The sequence below is a fragment of the Sus scrofa genome, chromosome 4 (genome assembly GCF_000003025.6).
Source record: "Sus scrofa isolate TJ Tabasco breed Duroc chromosome 4, Sscrofa11.1, whole genome shotgun sequence".
Taxonomy (NCBI): Eukaryota; Metazoa; Chordata; class Mammalia; order Artiodactyla; family Suidae; genus Sus; species Sus scrofa.
In genome coordinates, this window is record NC_010446.5 from 66,508,337 (window position 1) to 66,535,913 (window position 27,577).

The 27,577-nt window shown below is 36.1% G+C and overlaps 1 protein-coding gene across 1 annotated transcript in view; it reads right to left on the reverse strand.

Annotated features, from left to right (window-relative positions):
• The window catches only part of C4H8orf34 (chromosome 4 C8orf34 homolog), a 361,598-nt gene that overhangs the window by 232,441 nt on the left and 101,580 nt on the right, over nt 1-27,577 (reverse strand). Inside the window, 1 exon segment of the mRNA XM_021090806.1 lies at nt 9,022-9,194. Coding sequence (XP_020946465.1) covers nt 9,022-9,194 — 173 coding nt within the window.

Consider the following 27,577-nt stretch of genomic DNA (forward strand, 5'->3'; position numbering starts at 1 on the left):
AACCACAAGAGAACAAAAGGGAAGAAAAAAGGCCAAGAGATAAAGGGCCAGAGAAAATCGACAAAAACAAAGCCAAAACAATTAACAAAAGGCAGTAAGAACATACATATCAACAATTACCTTAAATATAAATGGACTAAATGCTCCAACCAAAAGACATAGACTGGCTGAATGGACACAAAAACAAGACCCATATATATGCTGTATAAAGAAGATGTGGTACACAAGCACACCCACAATGGAATATTATTCAGCCATAAAAAGGAATAAAATAATGCCATTTGCAGCAACATGGATGGGACCTAGAGATATTAAGTGAAGTTTGACAGTAAAAACAAACATCACATGATATCACTTATATGTGGAATCTAAAAAAAGATACAAATGAATTTATTGCAGAACAGACTCACAGACTTTAAACAAACTTATGGTTACCAAAGGAGACAGGTGGGGTGGGGGAAGGAGTGGACTGGGGATTTGAGCTTGGCACATGTACACTGTATATTGAATGCCTGGCCAGTGGGGACCTGCTGTCAGCACAGGGAACTCTACACAATCAATATTCTGTGATAATCTAAATGGGAAAAGACTCTGAAAAAGAATGGATGTGTGTATATGTGTAACTGAATCACTTTGCTGTATAGCAGAAATGATCACAACTTGTAAATCAACTCCACTTCAACAAAATTTTTTAATATGGGAAAAAAAAGTTCATCTATTTTTTAATTAAGTTTTTTTATGTTCAGTTTTATGAGGTGTTTATATATGTTGCATAATAGTCCCTTACTGGTCATATCATTTGTAAATATTTTATCCCATTCAGTAAGTTGTCTTTTTGTTTTGTTGACAGTTTCCTTTGCTGTGCATAACCTTGTAAGTTTTACTAGATCTCATTTATTTATTTCTTCTTTTATATCCTTTAAGAGACAGATTCAAAATGATATTGCCACAATTTATGTCAAAGAGCATTCTGCCTACGCTTTACTCTAGGAGTTTTACAGTATCTGATCTTAACATTTAGGCCTTTTTGAGTTTATTTATTTATTTTAAATTTTTTTGGTCTTTTTAGAGCCGCACCTACAGCATATAGAGGTTCTCAGGCTAGGGGTTGTTTTGGAGTTGTAGTTACCAGCCTATGCCACGTCCACAGCAATGCCAGATCCGAGCTGCATCTGTGACCTACACCACAGCTCACAGCAATGCCAGATCCTTAAACCACTGAGAGAGGCCAGGGATCAAACCTGCATCCTCATGGATACTAGCCTAGTTCATTACTGCTGATCCACAATGGAACTCCCTTGGGTTTATTTTTATATATGGTTCTAGAGAATATTCTAATTTCATCTTTTTACATGTACAGTTTCCCAGCACCACTTACTGAAGAGACTGTCTTTTCTCCACTGTATACCCTTGCTTCCCTTGCAGTAGATTAATTGATCATAAGCATGTGGGGTTATTTCTGGGCTCTCTATCCTGTTCCATTGACCCATGTGTCAGTTTTTGTGCCAGTGCCATAAGGGATGAAGCAAAAGCTGTTCTAACAGGGAAGTTTATAGTGATCCAGGCTTACCTCAGGAAACAAGAAAACTCTCAAATAAACAACCTAATCTTACACCTAAAGGAACTAGGGAAAAAAGAACAAACAAAACCTGAAGTTAGTAGAAGGAAATAAATTATAAAGATTAGAGCAGAAATGAATGAAACAGATTAAAAAAGCAATAGAAAAGATGAATGAAACTAAAAGCTGGTTCTTTGAAAAGATAAACAAAATTCATAAATCTTTATTTTTATTTATTTCTTAAAATATTTTTAGGGCCACACCTGTGGCATATGGAAGTTCCCAGGCTAGGGGTCCAAGTTGGAGTTGCAGGTGCCAGGCTACATCACAGCCATAGCAACATGGTATCTGTAACCATGTCTGCCATTAGCTGTGGTATAGGTTGCAATGTCGGCTCCTTAACCCACTGAGCAAGGCCAGGGATCGAACCTGATCCTCATGGATACTAGTCAGGTTCATAATGTACCAAGACACAATGGGAACTCTGGTAAATCTTTACTGAGCTAGATTCATGAAGAAAACAAAGGGAGAGAGCCCAAATCAATAAAATCAGAAATGAAAAAGGAGAAGCTACAACCAGTACCACAGAAATATAAAATATTATAAGAACCTACTATGAACAACTATATGCCAAAAAAAAAAAAAATACAACCCAGAAGAAATGAACAAATTCTTAGAAAGGCACAATTTCCTAAGACTGAACCAGGAAGAAATAGAAAATTGAACAGACTAATTACCAGTAATAAAACTGAATCAGTAATTTAAAAGTTCCCAACAAATGGAAGCCCAGGACCAGGTGGCTTCACAGGTGAAATCTACCAAACATTTACTTACAGAAGGGTTAACATCTATCCTCCTGAAACTACTCCCAAAAAACTGCAGAGGAAGGAACATTTCTGAACTCATTCTATGAGGCCAGCATCATGCTGATAGCAAACTCAGATAAAGACATTACAAAAAAAGAAAATTATGAGCCAACATCACTGATGAATACAGATATAAATATCCCCAAAGAAGTGCTAGCAAACTGAATTCAACAATACATCAGAAGGATCATACACCATGATCAAGTGGGATTTATCCCAAGGATGCAAACATTTTTCAATATCTGAAAATCAACATGATACACTACATTAACAAATTGAAGAGTAAAAACCATATGATCACTTCAATAGATGCAGAAAAAGCTTTTGGTAATTCAACATCCACTTATAAAAACTCGCTAGAAAATGAGCATAGAGGGAAAATACCTTAACATAATAAAGGCCATAACATCATACCAAATGGTGAAAAGCTGAAATATTCCCTCTAAGATCAAAAAAAGACAAGAGTGCCCACTCTTGACACTTTTATTCAACAAAATTTTGGAAGTCCTAGTCACAGCAACCAGAAAAGAAAAAGAAATAAAAGGAATCTAAATTGAAAGGGAAGAAGTAACACTGTCACTGTTTGAAAATGACATGATACTATACATAGAAAACCCTAAAGATGCCACCAGAAAACTACTAGAGTCCATCAATGAATTCAGTAAAGCTGCAGGATACCAAATCTGTGGCATTTATATATACTTATATTGAAGTATCAGAAAGAGAAATTACTGAAACTATCATATACCATTGCATCAAAAAGAATAAAAATACCTAAAAATAAGCCTACCTAAGGAGGTAAAAGACCTGTGCTTGGAAAACTATAAGACAGTTATAAATGAAACTGAAGAAAACACAAAGAGATAAAAAGATATACCAAGTTCTTGGATTGGAAGAATCAATACTGTTAAAATGACCATACTACCTAAGGCAATCTAGAGATTCAGTGCAAACACTATCAAAATGGCATTTTTCATAAAACAAGAACAAATGATTTAAAAACATGTATAGGAACACAAAGGACCCTGAATAGCCAAAACAATCTTGAGGAAGAACAGAGCTGGAGGAATCATATTTCCAATATACTGTATATTTAGCTTTTTATTAAACTCCTAAACTGTCTTCCAGAGAGACTCTGAATTTTATGTCCCTGCTAATGAAGATAGAGAAGTGCTGGAAGTTTGGAGAGGAAAAGGCATGAAGTCGTCACTGAGGAGAGAGCACAGGTGAACAGAGTAAGCAAAAGCAGTAGTACCTTCAGACAGTACCAATGATCTCCTGGAGCATGGTGGTCTGAATTCACAGTGACGGTGAGGCCACGTGTTCTTTCTTCTCCAGCCAGTGCTGATTCAGCCACAGAAGAGGCAAAGAGTTGGATTTTAAAAGGGCGGAGTTTTACCAGGAGAGTAAAACAAAAAGGGAAGTAAGAGAATTGAAGATATATCTAAAGGATAGATGATAATGACAAACCTAGGATAAAAGGTAGACAGGGAGAAAAATGAAGAACAAGGTAGATGAAAGGCAAGGAAAATTTGTTGGCACCAGTTTATTTTAGGTCCTAGTTAAGTTGGGTACCAGATGGAATGAACTAGGAAAATGGGAGATGGCTGTCAGAGCAAAGTACCTGAAACTGACATTACTGGTTTACCATTAACGATAATGACAAGACCTAGGACATGACAGAAAGAATGAGTGGCTGAGGTATGGTGTAATTCAAGATCAGAGATGACAAGTAGATAAACAAGGTGAGGCTAGTTTTATGGGAAGCATCACCAATGTGTGTGTGTGTGTGTATATAGATAAAGATATAGATTATAGGTACAGAAATTTTTTTTCTTTTTAGGGTAGCACCAGAGGCATATGGAAGTTCCCATGCTAGGGGAGATATAGCTGCAGGCCTACATCACAGCCACAGCAACAAGGGATCCAAGTTGCATCTGCAACCTACACCAGCTCACGGCAGTGACAGATCCTTAACCCACTGAGCCAGGCAGGGAATCAAACTCGCTTCCTCATGGATGCTAGTCGAGTTCGTTAACCACTGAGCCATGACGGGAACTCCAGGTTCTAAATATTTTTAAGGTTTCTATTCTTTGTTCATTTTAGATTATCAACACTCTTTTGCTTTCAATTTGCATGTGAGAATATTCCTAAATTATTTTTTAACAGATTTTTTTTTTTTTGTCTTTTTGTCTTTTTTGTTGTTGTTGTTGTTGTTGCTATTTCTTGGGCCGCTCCCGCGGCATATGGAGGTTCCCAGGCTAGGGGTCGAATCGGAGCTGTAGCCACCGGCCTACGCCAGAGCCACAGCAACGCGGGATCCGAGCCGCGTCTGCAGCCTACACCACAGCTCACGGCAACGCCGGATCGTTAACCCACTGAGCAAGGGCAGGGACCGAACCCGCTACCTCATGGTTCCTAGTCGGATTCGTTAACCACTGCGCCACGACGGGAACTCCTTCCTAAATTATTAAGTTAAATTTAATCTCTATTGCATGTATTATATATTTTCTAACACGTCTACAATAACCAAAAGTAGACAATATTAAGGTTCTTTTTTTTTTTTTTTTTTTTTGGTCATGCCAATGGCATACCAAAGGTCCCAGGTCAGGGACTGAATCTGAGCCACAGAAGTGACAAAGCCAAATCCTAACCTCTAGGCCACCAGGGAACTCCAATTTCTTCATTTTTGACTTCTTACAAAAAAAACTGCCCTCCAAGTATTTTCTTCCTTCTTGTTCTGGTTTATTTTCATCATATCACTTATCTACTTGAATTTATGGCATGAATTCATATATTCACTGTTTGTCTCTTGCTATTGACAGAGGAGCTCTACAAGGAGAGGAACATTTCCAGGGTTTGTTAACAGATATATCAGGAGCAACTATGAGCTTTAATGAAAAGGAATACTTCTTAAAGGGAAGTGAATTTAGATTTTAATATTTTATATATATTTCTAAGTTGGAAGGTTTTCTATTCATTTTATAGCATATTTACCACCTTCTAATAATGTTCACTTAACAAATAAAACCAATTCACAAGATCTGTATGTATTGATATTCTTATTTTAATAAAGTGGTTCAGCTTGGAGGGGCTTCATTAGGCTTTCAAGGCTTAATAAGCCTATTTAAAAATTCACATTATAATATAGCAAGTAATTTTAGGAAATGTATTACTCAGCTATTGCAAAGTCTACTTAAGATAGCTCAAAATAGAAGTACACAAATTTATTAAATCAGTTTTTATTTACACTTACATTATCAATGTGATTATTTTAATAACTCTAAATGTGCAATGAATATATACACTTTCCCATTAAATGGCTAGATAAGCCACAGCAATTGATGCCAACTGGTAGAATATGATAATCATAGAAGGCCTGCAATTATTCCCCAACAAATTCACCTCTGTCTTATGAATTCTTCTTCCTTTTCTTGCTCAGATGCTTTAATATTTTTCTTAAATTCTTAATGTAGAAACCCTTGGAGAATCTAAGAAAGATTGGTGGGAAATGTCCATTTGCACACACATGGAACATTTTGCACATAATTCCAAGAGATGCACAGATCTTGAGCCTTTCTAGAGACTATGTAGGGGTCATGAGCCTCATTTTAGCAGCTCTTATCTTATTCTATTAGCTTCTCCATATTGCCCTCATCATTGCTTTCATTTTAACCAGCACTTAACCTACAGGTGACAGATATATGTACTAAACTTGGTGACCCTCTTCACACAATGCTGTATTTGTAGGACCTAAGGAAAAAAGTTCAGGTAAGGTGTATATTTTGAGCTTCTAGAAAAAAAGTTCTGGGAGAAAAATGGTAAGTGTCTAAGACTCTCAAGGTTTATTATACAATTTATTTAATCCTCTTTAATGTAACAGTGAAAGCCCAGCCTATCATGTAAGTACTGTTCTGAATGAAAGGGAAGGTTGGAGATGTACTAAAGCTGGAGTGTTGTAAAACAGCCATTTGAATAAGACTTGAGCAATTAAAAAGAAATCCATAAAACGAAAAAGGATAAAAAGTTGAGAGGAGTTGCCGTTGTGGTTCAGCAGAAACGAACCCAACTAGTATCCATGAGAATGTGGGTTCAATCCCTGGCCTTGCTCAGTAGGTTATCAATCTGGTGTTGCCACAGCTGTGGTGTAGGTCGCAGATGAGGCTCAGATTCTGCATTGCTGTGGCTGTGGTATAGGCCAGCAGCTGCAGCTCCAATTTGACCCTACCCCGGAAACTTGAAAAAAAAAAGTTAACATAAATAAACAACTTCTTATAAATAAGTTTTACTTATTAGATATCTACTTACAGCCTTCTATGTGCCTCCTTCACTCACATAAAAGATGCCTACTGACAATGGCAATGCACCAGGCCCAAATGGGGGAGAGAAAAATGGAAGTCATCCTTAAAAATTAAGTCTTCTCTTTCAGGAGTCTAGAATATCATTTAGTCTGATAATGTTTGAGACTTAAGTTATAGGACAAGATCATTACTATTTAAGGACAAAAGCTAATACTCTAGTTAGAGACTTCTGAGTCATTAAAAACGTGCTCCCCAAACTGTTTTTATTCATCCAAACCTAATCTAATGCTATGTGAGGTCCTGGTATAAATTCAGAAATCCTTGTTTTGTATTAGAAGATGGGATATAATTTCTAACTGATATCTTACTGTTATTCTTTAAATTTAGTTCAGAAAATATGCATTCTTTTTGCTCTAATGGGGCATTTGGGCAGGATTTCACTACTTTCTGCATCTCATAGGTAATATATCAACTCATAATTTAAAGACAGAGAAAAATAAAACTGAAAACAAGTTTTTGAAATAAATACTTGAGAGAGAACTTCACAGATTGAATTTTCTGTAAAGGGTTTGACCAAAATTGCAGAAAAGATTCTCCTTTATTGGATATTCAAGGGAGTAAGAGCTCACTGAGATTGGAAAGAAAAGAGAAGTACTAACATCTGAAATAAATACCTCCTATTTATTATTATGACTAAGTGAAATCAAGATGAAAGTTGACATTACTCTATTTTATATTTAAAAACTAAAGATCTGGCAATGAATAAAGATAAAGGTCTCTAGGGTTTCATAAGCCTAGTGTCAAAAATAAAATTACCCTCATTGACAGTGAAATTGATCTGGCATTTCACAAAGAATGTAAATGGATTTTTAAAAATGGTTTTCTTCGCCTTATACAGTACACATCAACTATTTAAATAATTTAAAAGTTATTTCTCATGGAAATGGAATCAATTTTCTATATGCCTGAAGCACATTAACAAGTATTCTGAATTTCCTCCTCTCCAGCCAAGTGATAAGTCAAAGTAAAAAGCCTCTGAAAGCTATTACATTGTAGAAAATACAATTTTCTCCTTGAGAAAGAACAGTTATTGGCTGCTGCTAAATTTAATGTAGGAAATACAAAGTTACTTTACTATCCTGTGCACAGGAAAAAGTCTGCTGTGGTGGTCAGCTGCTAACACTCACATAAGCTCCTATCACATTTCAATTCATGAGTATTTCTCTCAATCTCATGTAAGCTATACCTGCATAATGCTTTTTCATGCCAACTTCCCCATATAACTCTTCATTTTTGTTTTCAACATTAGTCACTGCAGTTAGTATTACATGAAATAGCTATTCTGAATACACTTTTCTAAAAAATATGATCTAGACTTTTCAAAATTACTCCACTTCTATCAGTATATAGAAACTTTAGGCAAATCTTCTGACACTATTTTCAGCACCATTAGGGCTGAGTAAAATGAATTAGGGATTTTCAAATTCACAAACCATAATAATTGCAAGAATAATTTAAAAATTGGATACACAGAATATAAATAATTACATTCAATCACAGATATCAACTAAACTAAAATGGTTCTAAACCAAGGTTTCTCTCTATATATTCCATCTAACTCCACCTGTGTGTGTAATCACATTTATTAGTTTTCTTATGGTTGAATAACTAGATCTCTCTGGCAATCAGAAGTCCTCCCTCTCCAATTCTTAACAGTCCAATAATATAGCAGGTCTTGTCCAGTATTACAGTAAGTCTCAAATGACAATTTATATCCTTGAAATTACTTTCCTATTTGGTTTTAGTAGCAAAGAGATGATAATCTTCTCAGATGTAAAGAAAATATCAGAACTAAATCTAAAAGAAAATATAATAAAACTCTAATTTTTCTTATTTTTTTACTTACTTATTTTGCTTTTTTGGTGTTGTGCCTGCAGCCATGGGATCAAATAGGAGCTGCAGCTGCCAGTCTACACCACAGCCACAGCAATGTGGGATCCGAGCTATGTCTGCAACCTACAACACAGCTCACAGCAATGCCGGATCCTTACCCACTGAGTGAGGCCAGGGATCGAACCTGCATCCTCATGAATACTAGTCAGGTTCATAACCTGGCTGAGCCACAACAGGAACTCCTAAAACTCTAATTTTAAAACAGAGAATTATTTTTATCTTATGCAAACGTAATTTTCTATATAAAATTTTAAGAGTTATTTCATTAAAATTACAGACTTGATTTTCTCTTTACCTTTGAAAGACTGAAATAATCAGAATCTTAGAAGACAACTCATCTCACCTTCCAGCAGGGCTAGAGCTATTATCTTCATTTTCCCATTGTTCATTTTTACTTCTTGGAACTGGGGGCTGTAGCATTTCAGAGGCTAGTGGATCAGCATCATTCTCTTCTCGACCAATCCATTCTCCAATCACACGGGGTCTCAGAAGAGAAGAATTAAATGCCACTGTTTCCTGAAGAGAAGAAAAGAATTTCTGTACCTTAGCTTATGTCTTCTTATCAATAGGACAATGGGAAATAATCTTATCTGAATTTTAAATTCAAATCAAAATATTCTCATTTTCTTTCTGAACTGATTTAAAATTTCAGTTCTTTCTCTCTCTACTAGATGGCTTACTCTATATAATTTGTGCTGACTCCTGAGGGTCACTCTGACAAAGGATTCAGGAATGAAATCTTTAATGTACATCAGGGAGTCTGCATGTGTAGTCTCAGGATGGAGGAGCAGGACTAGCATTTATGATAGAGGAAGGATATGTGGTAAGGCCCACACAGTAGAAAGAGCTTGATGTTGCTAGAAAATTAAATAATTTCTCAAAAGGAAACTCAGGTGGGGTCAGAGAATAAAGTCAAGAGAAGACAGGGTGGAGACATTGCTTCCAACTTCAAAGCATCTTGGTCCTCCAGAAATCTAGTAGAGGATAAAAACAGAGCAATGGCAATGACAAGTATGCTCTGCTAACTCAGAAAAATGCTAAAGTGATCTCTTTTCATAGACTTGGGATATGACGTGGCCCTTGAAATGTTTTGTAAATATTTATATCATTTAATAATTTAAAGTGAATACTGAAATACATGCAATTGTTGGGGATGTCTCAGTAAATGGGGAAAACTGCAGATTAAAAAGCCATCCTTATTGTATGATCTAATTTTTGTTTTAAAAATTCATATGGGTGCAAGTCTCAGCCTACTGACAATGATATTGTTATTGGATTGGCCCATGTGCTTCCCAATATGAATGCATATGAATGCAAGACACCCTTCAGTAATAACCACCAGGAAACTTGAAAAAAAAATAAAGGTTTGCTATTTATAGAACCCAGAAATTACACAGGACACCTGAGGCCAGACAGTGAGGTCCGGGTAGGCAGAGTAGAACATGAGCGCATGTGCCTGTGCGCGCGCGCACACACACACACACACACACACACACACCACAGCAGGGTTCCTGTTTCTACTGGGTCTAAGGTGGGGGCTAAGGCTGTCTTGGTCTTACTCTTTATTGGTGAATTTAAAACATAAGAGTGGATATGTAAAGCATGAAGTCAAAAATAAGTGGCCAACTGAAAGAAATACATCATCAGTTATTAAAATCAACTAAGACCTCTAGAACTAAGGAGCTCAGTGTGGGGAGGTGACCTGGCTCTCTGCAATGTGTTTCTTCGAGACCGACACCTTTGAAGTGGATGCCTCAGCCAGCAAAGATGAAGTCAGGCACTGGCATTAGAAAAACAAAAACAAACAAAAACTGTAGGAGTTTATACCATCATCCATTAATCCTTCATAGACTAACCCCTTCATTTATTCATTCTTTTATATTTATTATGACCTACTATGTGTCAGGTACTGCTTGATTTGTTGGGAAAAACAACAGCAAGATCAAAATTTAATGGTTGTATCTGAAGAGTGGGACTGCAGGTAGTTTTAATTCTTTTTTTAGCATTTCCCTGTCTTCTCAATAGTCTATGATAAATATATACTTGTTTTATGAGAAAAAATGTATTTTTAAAATGTATTGATTTGAGAAATACAGGCTTATAATTTGTATATTACAAGGGTCTTGATCAACTCCTTAGAAACTTATACCTGGTCTTCTGACTCCTTACGGTTCCCCCAAACATAAAATACAATATTACAATATATACAATGAAGTATTTATATACAAGTATACACCAAAAGCAATAATTCAAATATGATTAAGACATATTTGATGAGCATTAACCCAAGTGATAATATGTGACAGGAAGTAGTTGGATATCTTAATATTTATTCCTCAGCCTCCATGAAGATGTAGCAGATAAATTTTTTTAAGTATTTACATAATGTAGCAACTAATCTAAATTCTTTCTGTATTTATGTTCCCAGAGCCAGGAAATCAAAGCTTTCAGCTGTGAAACCATGCAATCAAAGTAATGTTTTGAAATTATGGAAAAGCATATTCATCTGCTACAATTTAATATATAATTAAAATTAACAACAATATTGTTAAATTTTAAACCTATACTTGCATTACGAGCAGACTGAAGCAAAAACACATTTTAGAAAAAAAAATCTATAAACACATTTACAGCTTCAGAATCAGTTTTGGCCTATGTGACTTTGAAGTATTACTTCTCTGAATATTATTTTCTTCAACTGCATAGCAGTGACGATGGGAACTACAAAACCTACTGTATCAACTGAATTAGTAGGCACAGTTAAACCACAGAATTCTGTACATATGCTAGATACAATTTTTAAGGATGTGCACTGTATTCAAACCACTTCTAAATACATGATACATGTGGAGGAAAAAACAGTACAGAAGAGCAGAAATGGGCAAGTTAGGTAAGAACAGATGTTTGGTTGTCAATATGGACAGAGTTAACAACAGGGAATTGATGGTACAGGTTTTCATTCTGAAGTTTTATTTTATAGTCAGTATATTAAAAAGATTAGATAATTCAGTATTAATCTCTATATGATGGGGCAGAACTGGGCTTAATAAGAACTGAGACAAAGAAACTGATCGCTGTAACACAGAAATGGGTGAGTTAGGTACTTACGAACAACTTACAAACAAACGAAAAAAAATAAAATAGGATTTAGAATTGAGAGTGATCAAAAAGTTGAGAACTACAGAGAATCAGACATAACTTTTTGGTTGCTTACTGGGAAATTAAGTGATAGATGCCACTGCTATTGGAAAATGGAGCAGAGAGAGGGATAAATGGTTTGATATGCAGCCTGTTTAACTTCAGCTAGCAGCAGAAATTTAGTGAGAAGTAGCTGACAAGCAAAGCAATACAAAGAGCTACAAACAGGGTCAGAAGAGTTAGGAAGTGAATATTTTACATGTAAAAAATGGGACTGTACTATTTTTATTTTTCAGAATGCACAAAGCTCTTTTTATATTTACCCCTAGATGAAAATACTACCTCTAAAAATTCTTCAATATAGTGCATTTACTTGCAATAGATTAAAATAGCAGATATTTCCTTAGTTACATTACTTATATTTGATTAAGCTAAATAAATATCTCCCCATAAATCTTTATGAAAGGAATTCAGTGACAAGAACAGTTCCACAAACACAAATACATGGCAAAAGAAATTTTAAAACTGCACATTGAAAACAGCAAGTTTTGAGAAATATACATAAACAAATCATTTACAATTTCAGTGGTAAACAATGTGAATCCCAGTGATTCCTTAGAAATGACTGAATACTATTCCTTTGCCCTCCTAAGGCTAGAGGTCCCTAAATGTTCAAGTTCTTAGGCACGTGAGCTTAAGTAATAAGAAGAAAAGCATTAGCAGTAAAAAAATTATATGAAGATGAAAGATTTTCTTAGTATCTCCTACTAGCAGGAAGCTATCCTATCCAAGAAGTAGTTACCTTGGAGGAAGCCCACTCACTCCAAGTAGCCTGCTCCCAAAGCTAACCCATAATGAGTTCAACAGTCCTGAGTGCTGGTTATCAGCACATTTGATTATACCCCACGTTAATTTTGTATTATTATTACTCAATGAATTAATTACATTTATAGTTGCACAATGATCATCATAATCCAGTTTTATAGGATTTCCGTCCCACACCTCCAGTACATCCCCTACACCCCCCAAACTGTCTCCTTTGGAAACCGTAAGTTTTTCAAAGTCTGTGAGTCAGTATCTATTCTGCAAAGAAGTTCATTGTGTCCTATGTTCAGATTCCATATGTCAGTGATAGCATTTGATGTTGGTGTCTCATTGTATGGCTGACTTCACTTAGCATAATTTCTAGGTCCATCCATGTTGCTAAAAATACTGGTATTTTGTTGCTTTTAATGGCTGAATAATATTCCATTGTGTATACGTACCACTTCTTCTTGATCCACTCCTCTATTGATGGACATTTAAGTTGTTTCCATGTTTTGGCTATTGCAAATAGTGCTGCAATGAACATCGGAGTACATGTGTCTTTGCGAGTCATGGTTTTCTCTGGATAGATGACCAGGAGTGGGATTGCTGGATCAAATGGTAGTTCTATGTTTAGTTTTCTAAGGAATCTCCATACTGTTTTCCACAGTGGTTGCACCAATTTACAATCCCACCAACAGCATAACAGGGTTCCTTTTTCTCCACACCCTCTCCAGCACTTACTGTTTGTAGACTTTTTGAAATGGCCATTCTGGCTGGTGTAAGGTGGTACCTCATCATGGTTTTGATTTGCATTTCTCTAATAATGAGTGATGCTGAACATCTATCTTTTCATGTGTTTTTTGGCCATCTGTATGTCTTCTTTGGAGAAATGTCTAATTAGATCTTCTGCCCATTTTTGGATGGGGTTGTTTGTTTTTTTTTTTTTGGTATTGAGCAGTAGGAGGTGTTGATAAATTTTGGAAATTAATCCACTGTCAGTTGATTCACTTGCAAATATCTTTTCCCATTCTGTGGGTTGCCTCTCTGTTTTGTTTAGGGTTTCCTTTGCTGTGCAGAAACTTTTAAGTTTAATTAAGTCCCATTTATTTTTGTTTTTACTGTCATTACTCTTAGAGGTGGATCTGAGAAGATGCTGCTGTTGTTTATGTCAGAGAGTGTTTGACCTATGTCTTCCTCTAAGAGTTTTATAGTATCTGGTCTTATATTTAGATTTTTAATCCATTTGAGTTTACTTTTGGGTATGGTATTAGGGAGTATTCTAATTTCATTCTTTTACGTATGGCTGTCCAGTTTTCCCAGCACCATTTATTAAACAGGCTGTCTTTTCTCCATTGTATATTCTTGCCTCCATTGTTTGTAGGTACGTGGGTTTAATTCTGGGCTTTCTATCCTATTCTACTGATATATATTTCTATCTTTGTGCCAGTACCATATGGTTTTGATGACTGTTGCTTTGTACTAGAGTCTGAAGTCAGGGAGCCTGATTCCTCCAGCTCCATTTTTCTTTTTCAGGATGTCTTTAGCTATTTCTGGGTCTTTTGTACTTCCAAACAAACTTTAACATATTTTGTTCAAGTTCTGTGAAAAATGTCCTTGGTAATTTGATAGGGATTGCACTGAATCTGTAGATTGCCTTGGGGAGTATAGTCATTTTGATAATATTGACTCTTCAAATCCAAGAGCATGGTATGTCTTTCCATCTATTTGTGTCATCTTTGATTTCTTTCATCAGTGTCTTATAGTTTTCAGAGTACAGGTCTTTTGTCTCTTTAGGTAGGTTTACTCCTAGGTATTTTATTCTTTTGGATGTGATGGTAAACAGGACTGCTTCCCTAATTTCTCTTCCTGATCTTTCATTGTTAATATATAGAGATGCAGTCAATTTCTGTGTATTAATTTTGTATCCTGCGAGTTTGCCAAATTCATTGATGAGCTCTACCAGTTTTCTGGTAGTCTTTAGGATTCTCTAGGTATAGTATCATGTCATCTGCAAATAGTGATAGTTTTACTTCTTCATTTCCAATTTGGATTCTATCTCTTTTACCTCTCTGATTGCTGTGGCTAGGACTTCCAAAACTATGTCAAATAATAGTGGCAAGAGCAGACATCCTTGTCTTGTTCCTGATCTCAGTGGGAATTCTTTCAGCTTTTCACTATTGAGAATGATGTTAAGCTGTGGGTTTGTCATATATGGCCTTTATTATGTTGAGGTAGGTTCCTTCTATGCCCCCTTTCTGAAGGGTTTTTATCAGAAATGGGTGTTGGATTTTGTCAAAGGCTTTTTCTGCATTTATTGAGAGGATCATATGGTTTTGATTCTTCAGTTTGTTAATGTGGTGTATCACAGTGATTGATTTGCGGATATTGAAGAACCCTTGCATCCCTGGGATAAATCCCACTTGATCATGATGTACAATCCTTTTAACGTATTGTTGGATACTGTTTGTTAGCATTTTGTTGAGGATTTTTGCATCTATGTCATCAGTAAAATTTGCCTGTAGTTTTCTTTTTTTGTGGTATCTTTGTCTGGTTTTAGTATTAGGGTGATAATGGCCCCATAGAATGAGTTTGGGAGTGTCCCTTCCTCTGCGATTTTTTGGAAGAGTTTCACAAGGATAGGTGTTAGCTCTTCTCAATGTTTGATAGAATTCCCTTTTGTATGCTGGAACTTTATAAATCACAGTTTCAATTTCAGTACTTGTGACTGGTCCATTCATCTTCTCCATTTCATCTTAGTTTAGCCTTGGAAGATTGTACTTTTCTAAGAATTTGTCCATTTCTTCTAGGTTTTCCATTTTATTGGTATGGTTGCATATAGTAGTCTCTTAGGATCCTTTGTATTTCTGTGGTGTCCACTGTTACTTCTCCTTTTTTGTTTCTAATTTTATTGATTTGAGTCCTCTCTTTTTCTTGATAAGTCTGGCTAAGGGTTTATCAATTTTGTTGATCTTTTCAAAGAACCAGCTTTTCCTTTCATTGATCTTTTCTATGGTTTTCGTCATTTCTATTTCATTGATTTCTGCTCTGATCTTTATGATTTATTTTTATTTCTTTATATACATAATTTTTTCTACTGCACAGCATGGTGACCCAGTTACACATACATGTATACATTCTTTTTTCTCGAATTACGTGTCTGCTAACTTTAGGTCTTGTTGTTCTTCTCTCTCTAGCTGCTTTAGATGTAACATTAGCTTATTTATTTGAGCTTTTTTTTGTTTCCTGAGGTGGGCTTCTATTGCTATAAACTTTCCTCTTAGAATGGATTTTGCTGCACCCCATAGGCTTTGGAGTGTCATATCTTTGTTGTCATTTGCTTCTAGGTATTTTTAAATTTCCTCTTTGATTTCTTCAGTGATCCACTGGTTGTTGAGTAGCATGCTGTTGAGTTTCCACGTGTTTGTGGTTTTTGCAGTTTTTTTCTTGTTGTTGACTTCCAGTTGTATAGCGTTGTGGTCAGAAAAGATGCTTGATATGATTTCAATTTTCTTAAAGTTACCAAGGTTTAAGCTCATCCAGAGCCGGCCAGAGGACACGGGAGGGTGCACCAGATGCCACGGCCTGGCCTGGTGGGGGCAAGCTGGCCATGGAGGATGAGCAGAGCTTCTCAGACATGTGTAGGGGCCGCCTGGCCCTGCAGCGCTGCTACTACTCCCCGTCCTGCCGGGAGTTCTGTCTCAGCTGCCCTCGGATCTCGTTGTGCTTGCTCACTGCAGTAACCTGCACCACGTGGCTGGTGGCCTACGGACTCTTCACGCTTTGAGAGCAGTAAGTGATTTACTACCTCTGCATTTTATTGAAGGATCCAGTGGACCCCCAGGGGATATCCCAAGTAGTACCTCTCTTCCAGAGTGCCAAGCCCCAGCTGGACTGCTTGAATGAAATATACAGGAGCTGCCAGGAGATCTTGGCACACCAGAAAGCCACGTCAACCAGCCTGTGAGTCCCAGCATTTGGACCAGTATTGTCTCCCAGGGGAGGTGACTCCTCAGCCACAGTGACTGGTTTATTTTCCGTATTCTAAACCATCAAGTGGATGCAGGCCCAGGAACCAGTCTGGATGCAGCAGATCCCAGAGCCATAGAGCAGGTGACTGGAAACCTAACTTACCGTGTGATGCTGCAAAAGTATTTATGTGTATTTCAGGGTTTCCCCTGTCAGGTTTTGTGTACTTTACCAACTGAGGGGAGACCTCGAAACCATACATCAGAAGTAACAGTGACAAAGAGCACTTTGTGAAATTCCTGAGCACATTCAAGTTTACTTTTTGTTGCAATTTGTGGAGCAAGATGATGGGAAATCAGATATCTTGAGAAAGGTAATTTCTAATTGCACTGTACCCCTGTATAAAAGTTAAGAGAGGGAGGGGAAAAAAAAGCCCTTCAGGTACTGGTTGGTAGGAGGAAATGTCCTACAAAAAATGAGTCTCTGCCCATCTAGTGCCCATACAGGGTTAGCTTATGATGATTCTCTTAATAAACAGATCTCCTTCCAAAACATACAAAGAATTGCTTGGTTCAGGCAGCTGCTTTTTATTGACAGACTTAATCATGGCATTTCAGTCACAGGGGTTAAGCACATTAATACTCTCGTTACTCAGCATTGTCTATGGTTTCAAAAACTTCTTTTGCCAAGAGGGATGAGACAAAAAGCCAGACAGAAATTTGACTCTGGTTTCCAGATATGTTAAAGGCCAGACGTGTACTACAGAAGCCTCTGTTTACAAGGCAGTTTCTTCTATGTAAAATTAATGAAGTAGGGCAGTATTCCTGAAGGGCTGGGAAGAAGATGGGGTGGGGGGAATAGCTGGACCCCCAAATTCAATATGAACACAGCTCCAGTCTTGCTTACTTTTTCTTTGGGATTTTTTTTTAAATTCCTAGGTAGATGATAGTATTCTTATTTGCTTTAGAGCCACTCAAGATCTTACAAAACCAGAGCTGTAATTTCTGCCTTTTATACCAGCCCTGGAAGGGTTATGCAGGAGCCTGCAGGACATGGGACATGTCACCTGTTGAGGTAGAATTGTCTCAGCTAAATCCCAAATCCTGGGGGAAGGGCAGGAACAGAAATGGGAGACAGCTATAAAATTGCCAGCCTGGCAAAGTCAAGTTTGTTTAAAAGAGGCAGACACTCTGATGTGCTGCTTTTTTTTGTCATGCCTGTTGGTGTAAAGAATGAGAGAGCAGAAGCTTACAGCCACTAAGGTGTTCCAATAAACCAGTTCCAGCCTTGCAGTTCTTGCAATGTGCAACACACACACACACTTTGTTGGGGTTAAAGGCCTGGTTCTTGGATGCTACTGCTAAATCCATGGCATTTGTTCAGCCTTTATTGACAAATGGTAAGACTGCCTTAGAACTATGAAATAAAACGCAGTTTCTCCAGTGTTAGAAAATCAAAAAAAAAAAAAAAAGTTACTGAGGTTTGATTTGTAGCCCAGGATATGATCAATCTTAGAGAATGTTCCATGTGCACTTGAGAAGAATGTGTATTCTGCTGCTTTCGGATGGAATGCCCTATAAATATCTATTAAGTCCACCTGTCTAATGCTTCATTCAGGGCCTGTTTCCTTATTGATTTTCTGCCTGGATGATCAGTCCATTACTGTAAGTTGGGTGTTATAGTCCCCGCCTATTATTGTGTTATTGTTGATTTCTCCTTTTAAGGTTGTTAGCAGTTGCCTTATATACTGTGGTGAACCTATGTTGGGTGTGTAGGGATTTAAAATTGTTATATCTTCTTCTTGGATAGATTCTTTGATCATTAGGTAGTGACCTTCCTTGTCCCTTAAAATATTCTTCATTTTAGAGTCTATTTTGTCTGATATGAGTATTGCTACTTCAGGTTTCTTTTGATTTCCATTTGCATGGAGTATTTTCTTCCATCTTCTCACTTTCAATTTGTACGTGTCCCTAGAAGTAAAGTGGGACTCTTGAAAACAGCATATATATGGGTCTTGTTATACTCCACGTTCTTTGAACGTTTTCTCATCTTAATAAAACAAGATGTTCAAGGGAGTTCCCTGGCAGCCTAGAGGTTAAGAACCTGGTATTGTCACTGCTGTGGCCCAGGTCACTGCTATGGTGCAGGTTCGATTCTTGGCCAGGGAATGTCTGCATGCCATGGGTGTGGCCAAAAACAAACAAACAAAAAAACCAAGATGTTCCTGAAAGGCTGGAATCATGTCTTAAATTGTTTTCTCCATAATAACTAGCTCAGTTGTTTTAACAAAATAAAAAACTTTCCTAATTGAATTAAAAATAATTCAAAGAATAAAAAATGGTGAATCATGAAGTATCTTTATGTCTAACTAAACTTCATACAAATGATTTATGGAGAACACTGATGAACACATTTTTGAGCCATATCAGAAGAAAGTCTACAAGGTGATGACTGATTTGGAATAATGAAATATTTCTTAGAAACCTCTTAAGGTTTTGAGTAAATTACTTTAATTCTGCCAGTTCACAAAAGGAAAATTCTGGATTACATAATCACAATCATTCACTGGGTTAAGGATACAGCATTGCTGTGAGCTGTGGCAAAAAAAAAAAAAAAAAAGAGAGAGAGAAAGAAAGAAAGAAAAAGAAAAATTGAGAGATGTGTATAATGGAATATTATTCAGCTATCAGAAAGAAAGAAATCCTGCCACTGTGACAATGTGGAACAACCTTGAAGGCCTTACACTAAGTGAAATAAATCAGAGAAAGATAAATACTGTACAAGTTAGTTACCTGTGGAATCTAGAAATGGAGCGTAGCGTGGTGGTTACCAGAGGCTGGAGTGTGGGGGAAATGTGTGCAAGTGTTCACAGGTTACGGACTTTTCAATTGTAAGATGAATAAGTTATGAGGATCTAATGCCCAGCTTGGTGATTGTCATTAAAGTACAGCTCATGGACAATGCTGGATCCTTAACCCAGTGAGTAAGGCCAGGGGTTGAACCCACATCCTCATGGATACTAGTCGGATTTGTAACCTGCTGAGCCACAACAGGAATTCCCTCGTATGTTCTTTATCCATTCACCCACCAACAAGTACTTTGGTCATTTCCATGTCTCAACTATTGTCAATTACACTGCAACAAACATGGAGGTGCAGATATTCTTTCACAGTAGTGATATCATTTCCTTTGGGTATGTATCCAGAAGTAGAATTGCTATATCATATTTTTAATTTTTTGAGGAACTTCCATACCTTTCCACCATGGAAATTATCAATTTTACATTCCCACCAACAGTGCACAAGGGTTCCCTTTTCTCCACATCCTTGTCAGCACTTGTGTTTTTGATAACAGACATCATTAACGGATGTGAGGTAATATCTCATTGCAGGTCTGATTTGTATTTCCCTGATAACTAGTGATACTGAGCACTTTTTCAGGTACCTGTTGCCCATCTGACTATCTTCTTTGAAAAAATGTCTATTCAGATCTTCTGCCCAATTTTTAAAAATCATCGCCATTGAGTTGTATGAATTTCTTAAGTATTTTGGATATTAACCCTGATCAGATATACCATTTGCAAATATTTTCTTCCATTCTGTAGTGTGCCTTCTCATGCTGTAGAGGTATTTTGCTGTTGCTGGTTTTTTGTTTTTTTTTTTTTCTCTTTCCTCTGCAGAAACATCTTAGTTCCACTTTACTGTGCTTTTGGTGTCCAAAAAAAATTATTGCCAAGACCAATGTCAAGGAGCTTTTTCTTTCTAGAAGTTTTACAGTTTTGGGTCTTACATTTAAGCCTTTAATCCATTTTGAGTTGATTTTTATATGTGGTGTGAGAAAAGGGTCCAATTTCCCTCTTTTGCAAGTGAATATCTAGTTTTCCCAACACCTTTTATTGAAGAGACCATCTTTTCTCAACTGAGTATTCTTGGTTCCCTTGTCAAGTATTTGTCTTATGCATGGCTAATTTCTGTGTTCTTGCTTTTGTCCTTTTGATCTACATGTCTATTTTTATGCCAGTAGTATACTGTTTCAATTATTCTTTGTAACATAGTTAGAAATCAGAAAATGCAATGAATGTCTCTAGCATTGTTCTTTCTCAAGATTTGCTCTGCTATTTGAGGGTTTTTTTTGTTTGTTTGTTTTCTTCATATTTTTAGGATTTAGGACTTTAGGATTGTTTTTTCTATTTTTATAAAAAATGCCATTGGAATTTTGATAGGGACTGCACTGAAACTTTAGGTGATTTTGGGTAGTATGGACAGCTTAACAATATTCCTTCTTCTAATTCAGTCACATAGAATATCTTTCCATCTATTTCTGTCCTCTTCAATTTATTTCACCAAAGAAAGTGTACTGGTGGTCCTTCACCTGCTGGGTTAAAGTTATTCCTACATATTTTGTTTTTGAGGCTATTGCTTTGATGCTTTTTCAGGTAGTTCATTGTTAGAAATGCAACTGATTTTTGTATGTTGATTTTGTATATTGCAAATTTACTAAAATTATGTATGCTAAGAGTTTGTTGCTTGAGTCTTTAGGTTTTTCCATATATAAAATCATGTCATCTCTAACAGAGAAAATTTTACTTCCTCCTGTCCAATTTTGACACCTTTCCTTATTCTTGCCTAAATGCTCTGGCTAGGACTTCCAGTACTTTGTTGGACAGGAGTGGTGAAGAGTCTTGTTCCTGATCTTAGAGGAAAAGCTTTTGCCATTGAGTATGATGTTATCTGAAAGCTTACCACACATGACCTTTATTATTTTAAGGAACATGCCTTCTACACCCAGTGTTTTTTTTTGTCTTTTTAGGGATGCACCCACAGCATATGGAGGTTCCCAGGCTAGGGGTAAAGTCGGAGCTGTAGCCGCTGGTCTAAACCACAGCCACAGCAATGCAGGATCTGAGCCATGTCCCCAGCCTACACCACAGTTCATGGCAATGCCAGATTCTTTAGCCCACTGAGAGAGGGCAGGGATCAAACCTGCGTCCTCATGGATGCTAGTCAGATTTGTTTCTGCTGAGCCACAATGGGAACTCCCTTTCTATACCCAGTTTGCCAAGCGTTTTCATTATGAAAGGATGTTAAACTCTGTCAAATGCTCTTTCCATACTGAGATAATATGATTTTTATCTTTCATTCTATTAATGTGATATATCACATGTATCAATGTGTATAACCACCCTTACATCCTAGGGATAAATCCTACTTAATTGTGATTATAGTATCTGATCCTTTTAGTGTGCTACTGAATTTGGCTTGTTAATATTTTGTTGATAAATTTTACACTATATTCATCAGAGATATTGGCCTGTAGTTTCCTGTAGTTTTCTTTTCTTGCAGTGTCTTTATTTGGCGTTGGTATCTGGATAACCTTGGCCTCATAAAATGAGTTTGGGAGTGTATCCTCCTCTTTAAATTTTTGGTAGAGTTTGAGCAGAATTGGTATTGATTCTTTAATTATTCGGTATAATTCCTCATTGAAACCATTTGGTCCTGAGCTTTTCTTTGTTGGGAGGTGTTTGATTACTGCTTCAATCTCCTTACTTGTTATTCAGTCTTGGTAGGCTGCATGTTTTTAAGAATTTCTCTGGTTTCTTCTAGGTTATCCAATTTACGGGTATGCAATTATTCACAGTAATATTTTATAACCTTTTGTACTTCAGTAACCTAATATTTTTATTTATAATTTTATTTCTTTGATTCCTTTCTTTTTTTTCTTGGCTAGTCTACGTCAGTTTTCTTATATGTAAAACAGGAAAAGCATAACCACTTCACTATACTAGAACTACAGCCAAATTCAATAACATATCATAAACATCTAGCATACTTGTTAACTCTAATAGATGTCCAATATTATCCCTCCTTTCCTCTATCTTCTGCACCATCCAACCCAAGTTCTAAAATTTTTACTCTTTATTACTGAAATTTTCATATTAATACAAAAACAGAAGGAAGATTAAAAACAACCCTCTTTTCCCTACCCACCTCCCTTCCACATCACCCCTTCCCTGCTCAGATCATTTCAAAGCAAATCTCATTCACTATCATTTGTAAATACTCCCATACGTATCTCTAAAAAGTAAGTGCTTTTTTGGCAAACAAATACAATACCATTATCTCACCTAAATACAAAGTAATAATATTCTTTCATATCAAATTCGTTATCGAATTCCCCTGATTATCTCAGGGGATTATCTCTGTTTGCACAAGTCAGACTGTAAGCAAGACTCTGTATGTTATGATTAGTTAACAGTCTCTTATGCTTCTTTGATTCTATATATTCCCCTCCTCTGTCTCATTTTCTCTCTTCTAATTTTGTTAATGCTGTTGTTCAAAAAAACCCAAGTTGTTTGTCCTTGAGTTTTCCAGACTCAGGATTTTTCCCTTTGCATCCTTGTGATGTGGCTTAAAATGTCCCTCTTGCCCCCTGTAATTTCTGTAAATTAGTAGTTAGTTCAGGATAGTTTTTTTGCTTGCGGTTTTTCTTTTTGCCAATACTGCTTCAGAGAGAATAGTTAGTTTCAACTGGAAGAACAAAATATTCCCTTGACTATTGTTTCATGATTTCTGGCAGCATTGATAATTATTGCTTAGATTCATTAATTCACCAAAAATTGCCAAATGGTGATTGCCTAATTTTAGAATTCCATATTCCTTTTTATTTGCTGAAATATTTCTGTAAAGAGAAACTTCCTGGCATCAAATATTTGATTACCCTGAGGTACAATCTGTATGGGAAAGGCAGATTAAATGTTTGATTTTCCACTTGATTTTTACCAGTTTTTTGAAAATAATAACTTTGGTCCCTTAGTACCTGCTAAAATTTAATAATTTTAGATGAATATATAGACTTTAAAATATTAGGTATAATTCACTGCATTGCAATTATTATTCTTACCCATGTTCAAATTTTCTCTATTCTTTCCAGTAGAAGAGTAAATTGGCTTCTGAGCATTTTTGATGCAATCCTAGTGGTCTTTCATAGTGCTCTGGCCTTCTGGCATGATAAGATATTTTAGGCTCTTTTTGTACACTGTCTGCTCCTAACCTGGAATCAACCATAATTCCAAGGCACTCTGATCCCTTTTAGCTCGAAATACATTTTAAGACTAGAAACTAAATACTGGGGATACTCAATGTTTTGGGGTTGGTAATAGCGGACAGATCTAAGACAGATATGTCTTAAACTGAAATAAATTCAAGCTTACCAAAAAGTTAAAAAAAAAAAGAAAAGAATTCTTGTATACCCTCTACCTTCATCCAGATTACCAAAATGTTACCACAATAATGTCAACATTGTTAGTTGACATTCTGCTTTATTATTCTCTCCCACATATACATCTAGATACACACATATAATTTCCCTAAAATCATCTGAAGGTAATTTATATATATATAATACTCCTTTACTCATAAATACTTCAGGGTATAAGCATTTTTTAATATGGCCACAGTACCAAAACCAGTAATTAACACTGATATAATACTAATAGACCAACCCTGTTTAAGTTTACCCAATTATTCAAATAATTGTGCATACAGCAGAAGGAAATCCTGGATTATGTATGACAGGCATTCAACTGTCATGTGTTTTTTTTATCTCCTTTATTTTTCTTTGATATTTATGCCCTTCACAGTTTTTTTTTAAATAAGGGGCAGTTATTTTTTAATGGTTCTTCAAATTGTGTTTTTCAAATTTTTCCCCATGATTATATACAAGATACGCATTTTTGCAAGAATAACACAGAACTGACGTATTCCCTTCATGTCGAAAGGCACAGAGTGAGCCTTTTTTATTCAGCAGTATATCCTGGGGATTACTCTATAGCATGTGCAGAGATGGTCTTTCATTTTTTATAGCTATCTAGTACTCTACAGTGGATGTACTATAATTCATCTGCTCTTCTTCTTTTAATGGACATATTTTTTCAACAAAATAGCACAACAACCTGTAGTCACTCACAGTTGTCTTTTTTTGGTGGTTTTGCCAGTGAGTCCTTGGAATATATTCATAGAAGTAGGACTGCTGGATCAGAGAATATATTTTTTGGACACTGAAAAAATTTCCCTCTGTAGTATTTGTACCAATCTGCATCCCCACTAGTAACATGTGAAAGGGCATATTTTCCCAGAGCCTTGGGGATTTTAACAAACTTGGGGGTATTTTAACAAACTTGATTTTTATAAATCTGATAGTTAGGTAGTGGTGGTGAATTTACATTTCTCTTATATTTTCAACGAGGCTGAGCATCTCTTCATATAATTAAGAAGCATTTTCATTTCTTTCTGTGAAAAATCTGTTTAAATATCTATTTTTAGTGGAATATAAGTCTTTTATTTCTTATTTTTAGAAGTGCCCTATAATTAGAGCTATCAAGCTTTGCTTGTGATGCACACTGCAAATACTCAACAGTTATTTACTAAAGACTTAATGCAAGCTTCGTAGGCATATGAACAAAGTTTGTAAAATAGTAATTAAGTGATTATTCTGCACCAGGCACTGTAACAATAACTGTACTAGCCTAATCCACTAGAAAGATCCAGAGTCAGACTCTGAAGTATACACTGTTTGGGTCTGAGTTCTGGCTCATCCATTTATTGTGGATTCAAGGGGTAACTTAGGAAACTCTTAGAGCCCCTATTCTGGGGAAGGATAAGTCCCCAATAAGCACCCAATATTCAGAGGAGTTGAAGGATGAGTCACACTGCCCCGCTAAAGGGTAACTGAATAGGCACCATTCAGCTCTACTATTTGGCCTTTTGACGGATGAATGAGAATGACAGGAGCCTGAAGAATTAGATACAGATATGAAAGATAATACCATCTGAACTTGGTTAGAGGCTGTGTAGGCAAAATAATGGCCTCTCAAAAATGCCTACATCCTAATCCTTGAATCCGTGAATATATCACACGCAAAAAGGAGATTTGCATAATTAAGGTTAAAGAGGTTAAAATGAGATTATCCAGATTAGCTAGGTAGCCTCCAACTAATCATATGATTCCATAAAGTGGACAGCTTTTCCTGGATGCAGTTAGAGAGAGATGAGATGCTGCTGGTTTTGAAGATGCAGAAAGGAGACCATGCACCAGGAATGTAGTAGGTTCGAGAAGCTGGGGACAGCAAGGGAACAGATTTCCTCTAGAACTTCAGGAAGGAAAGAAGCCCTATTACACCTGATTTTAGTCCAGGAAGATTCATGTTTAACTCCTAAACTACAGAACTGTAAGATAATACATTTTTGTTGTTTCTATTTGTTACAACAGCAACAGAAAACTAATACAGTGGCTAAAGGAAGGGAAAGACTAATGAATAAGACATTTATCTAATTCTCACAATTTTAAAAAAAAAGCCTTAAAAATAACATTAGACTCTTTATTTTTCCATTTTAAGTAGAATAATTATTATCTTTATCAGAATTCACATATTAAAAGTCACATAAAAATAATTTCAGTGAAATTAAAACTGATTTAGAGTATAACAGTTTTTTATAAATGTTAAGAAAACTATCTTTAGTGAAGATTTCAGTATTTTATAAATGTTAAGAAAAATATCATTAGTGAACCCTCAGAATTGTTAATGAAAGATTTAAAAAGTTGCATTGATTTTTATTACTATATTCTAGACTTAAGTGCCAGCTCACCACACATTGTAGTAAGTCATTCTTTTTGACTATTGTTTTAGTACCTTGCCTGATAGCCACATTTTCTTATTGAGAAAAATGCATGACTGTGAGCTTCCTGGTCAGCAGAGGGCTCCATGGGGCAGGCTCTCCCTCTCATCAAAAGGTTCTTTCCAGGCTGGCAAAGGACAGTGGTTTTGGCTCTGGGAGCCTGTGTTTCCTCTGTATAACCTGGTACTCTAGAATAAGAGGCGTGAGACTTGGAATAATTTTTTTTCAATGACAATTTTTTTCAATAAAATCTTATTTATAACAACTGTTGGCATCTTCCTCAATAAAAATGAAAAATAATAAATATACAATAAATTTCAGCAATTTCCATGAAGTCTTCAAAAAGAGAAACATTAAGTAAGCAGTGAAAGTCTGCAGTGTTTAGCAACTTAATTAAATGGAAAGTCCCCAGAGTTAGTGCTTAGGAGAGAGAGAGAAAGACAGGGGAGGATGAGTCCTGAGGATGATATTTAACCAAGTATAAGGACTTCCACAACTTTATCCAGTGAGGGTGAAACCCATTTTCAGTCCAAAGAAAAATCAAGGATGTTTCTTAGCCTACCAAAAAAAAAAAGGTTGGTATAAAAAAACCAACAAGACTGCAAGTCAGAGCCCAAGGAAAAAAGGGAAGGATAAGGGCCAAGCTGTCACACAAGCTAGTTTATGGCTCAGGCAGCCAGGCTTTGCAGAACACACTGCAATGAGCAAATGTACCTAGAAGTGGTGATAATTATGTCTTTGTACTTAAAATGAACACAGAGTACAAATACAAGAGCAGAAATAATTAAATTTCTGCAAATTATAGGAAAGTCACCGTATAAGAAGGAGAACAGCTGGGCAAAGACAATGACGGACAGAAGAGGACTAGAAAAGCAGGACAAAGCCAGGAGACCACATCTGCCACTTATTCTACTTGCTATGGTATACAGTCATGACTTAGTTTGGCACAGAGATAGTACAGAAATAATTTTAAAATTATGATGGCTTATTAAAAGAAATTCCTACTTAAGAGTATATTCTTAATTTTTAGTGAAATCAGAAATGTATTTTTATGGTACAAAATTCAAAAGGTATATTCCTTTTTGGAATATAAGGATACTGACTATACTGCTTTTGTAAAAATATTATAATTATTACCTTATAGTTTATTACTTTAAAATGTCACGATTTATATGATTCCATTTTTTTGTACTGTACTTTCTATCACTTTCTTTCTACCTATATATCTAAACACCAGGCCAAATTTCAATATATTTCCTGTTTTGACAGATATCTGGACCAATAATCACCAAATATTGATAGCTATTTATATGT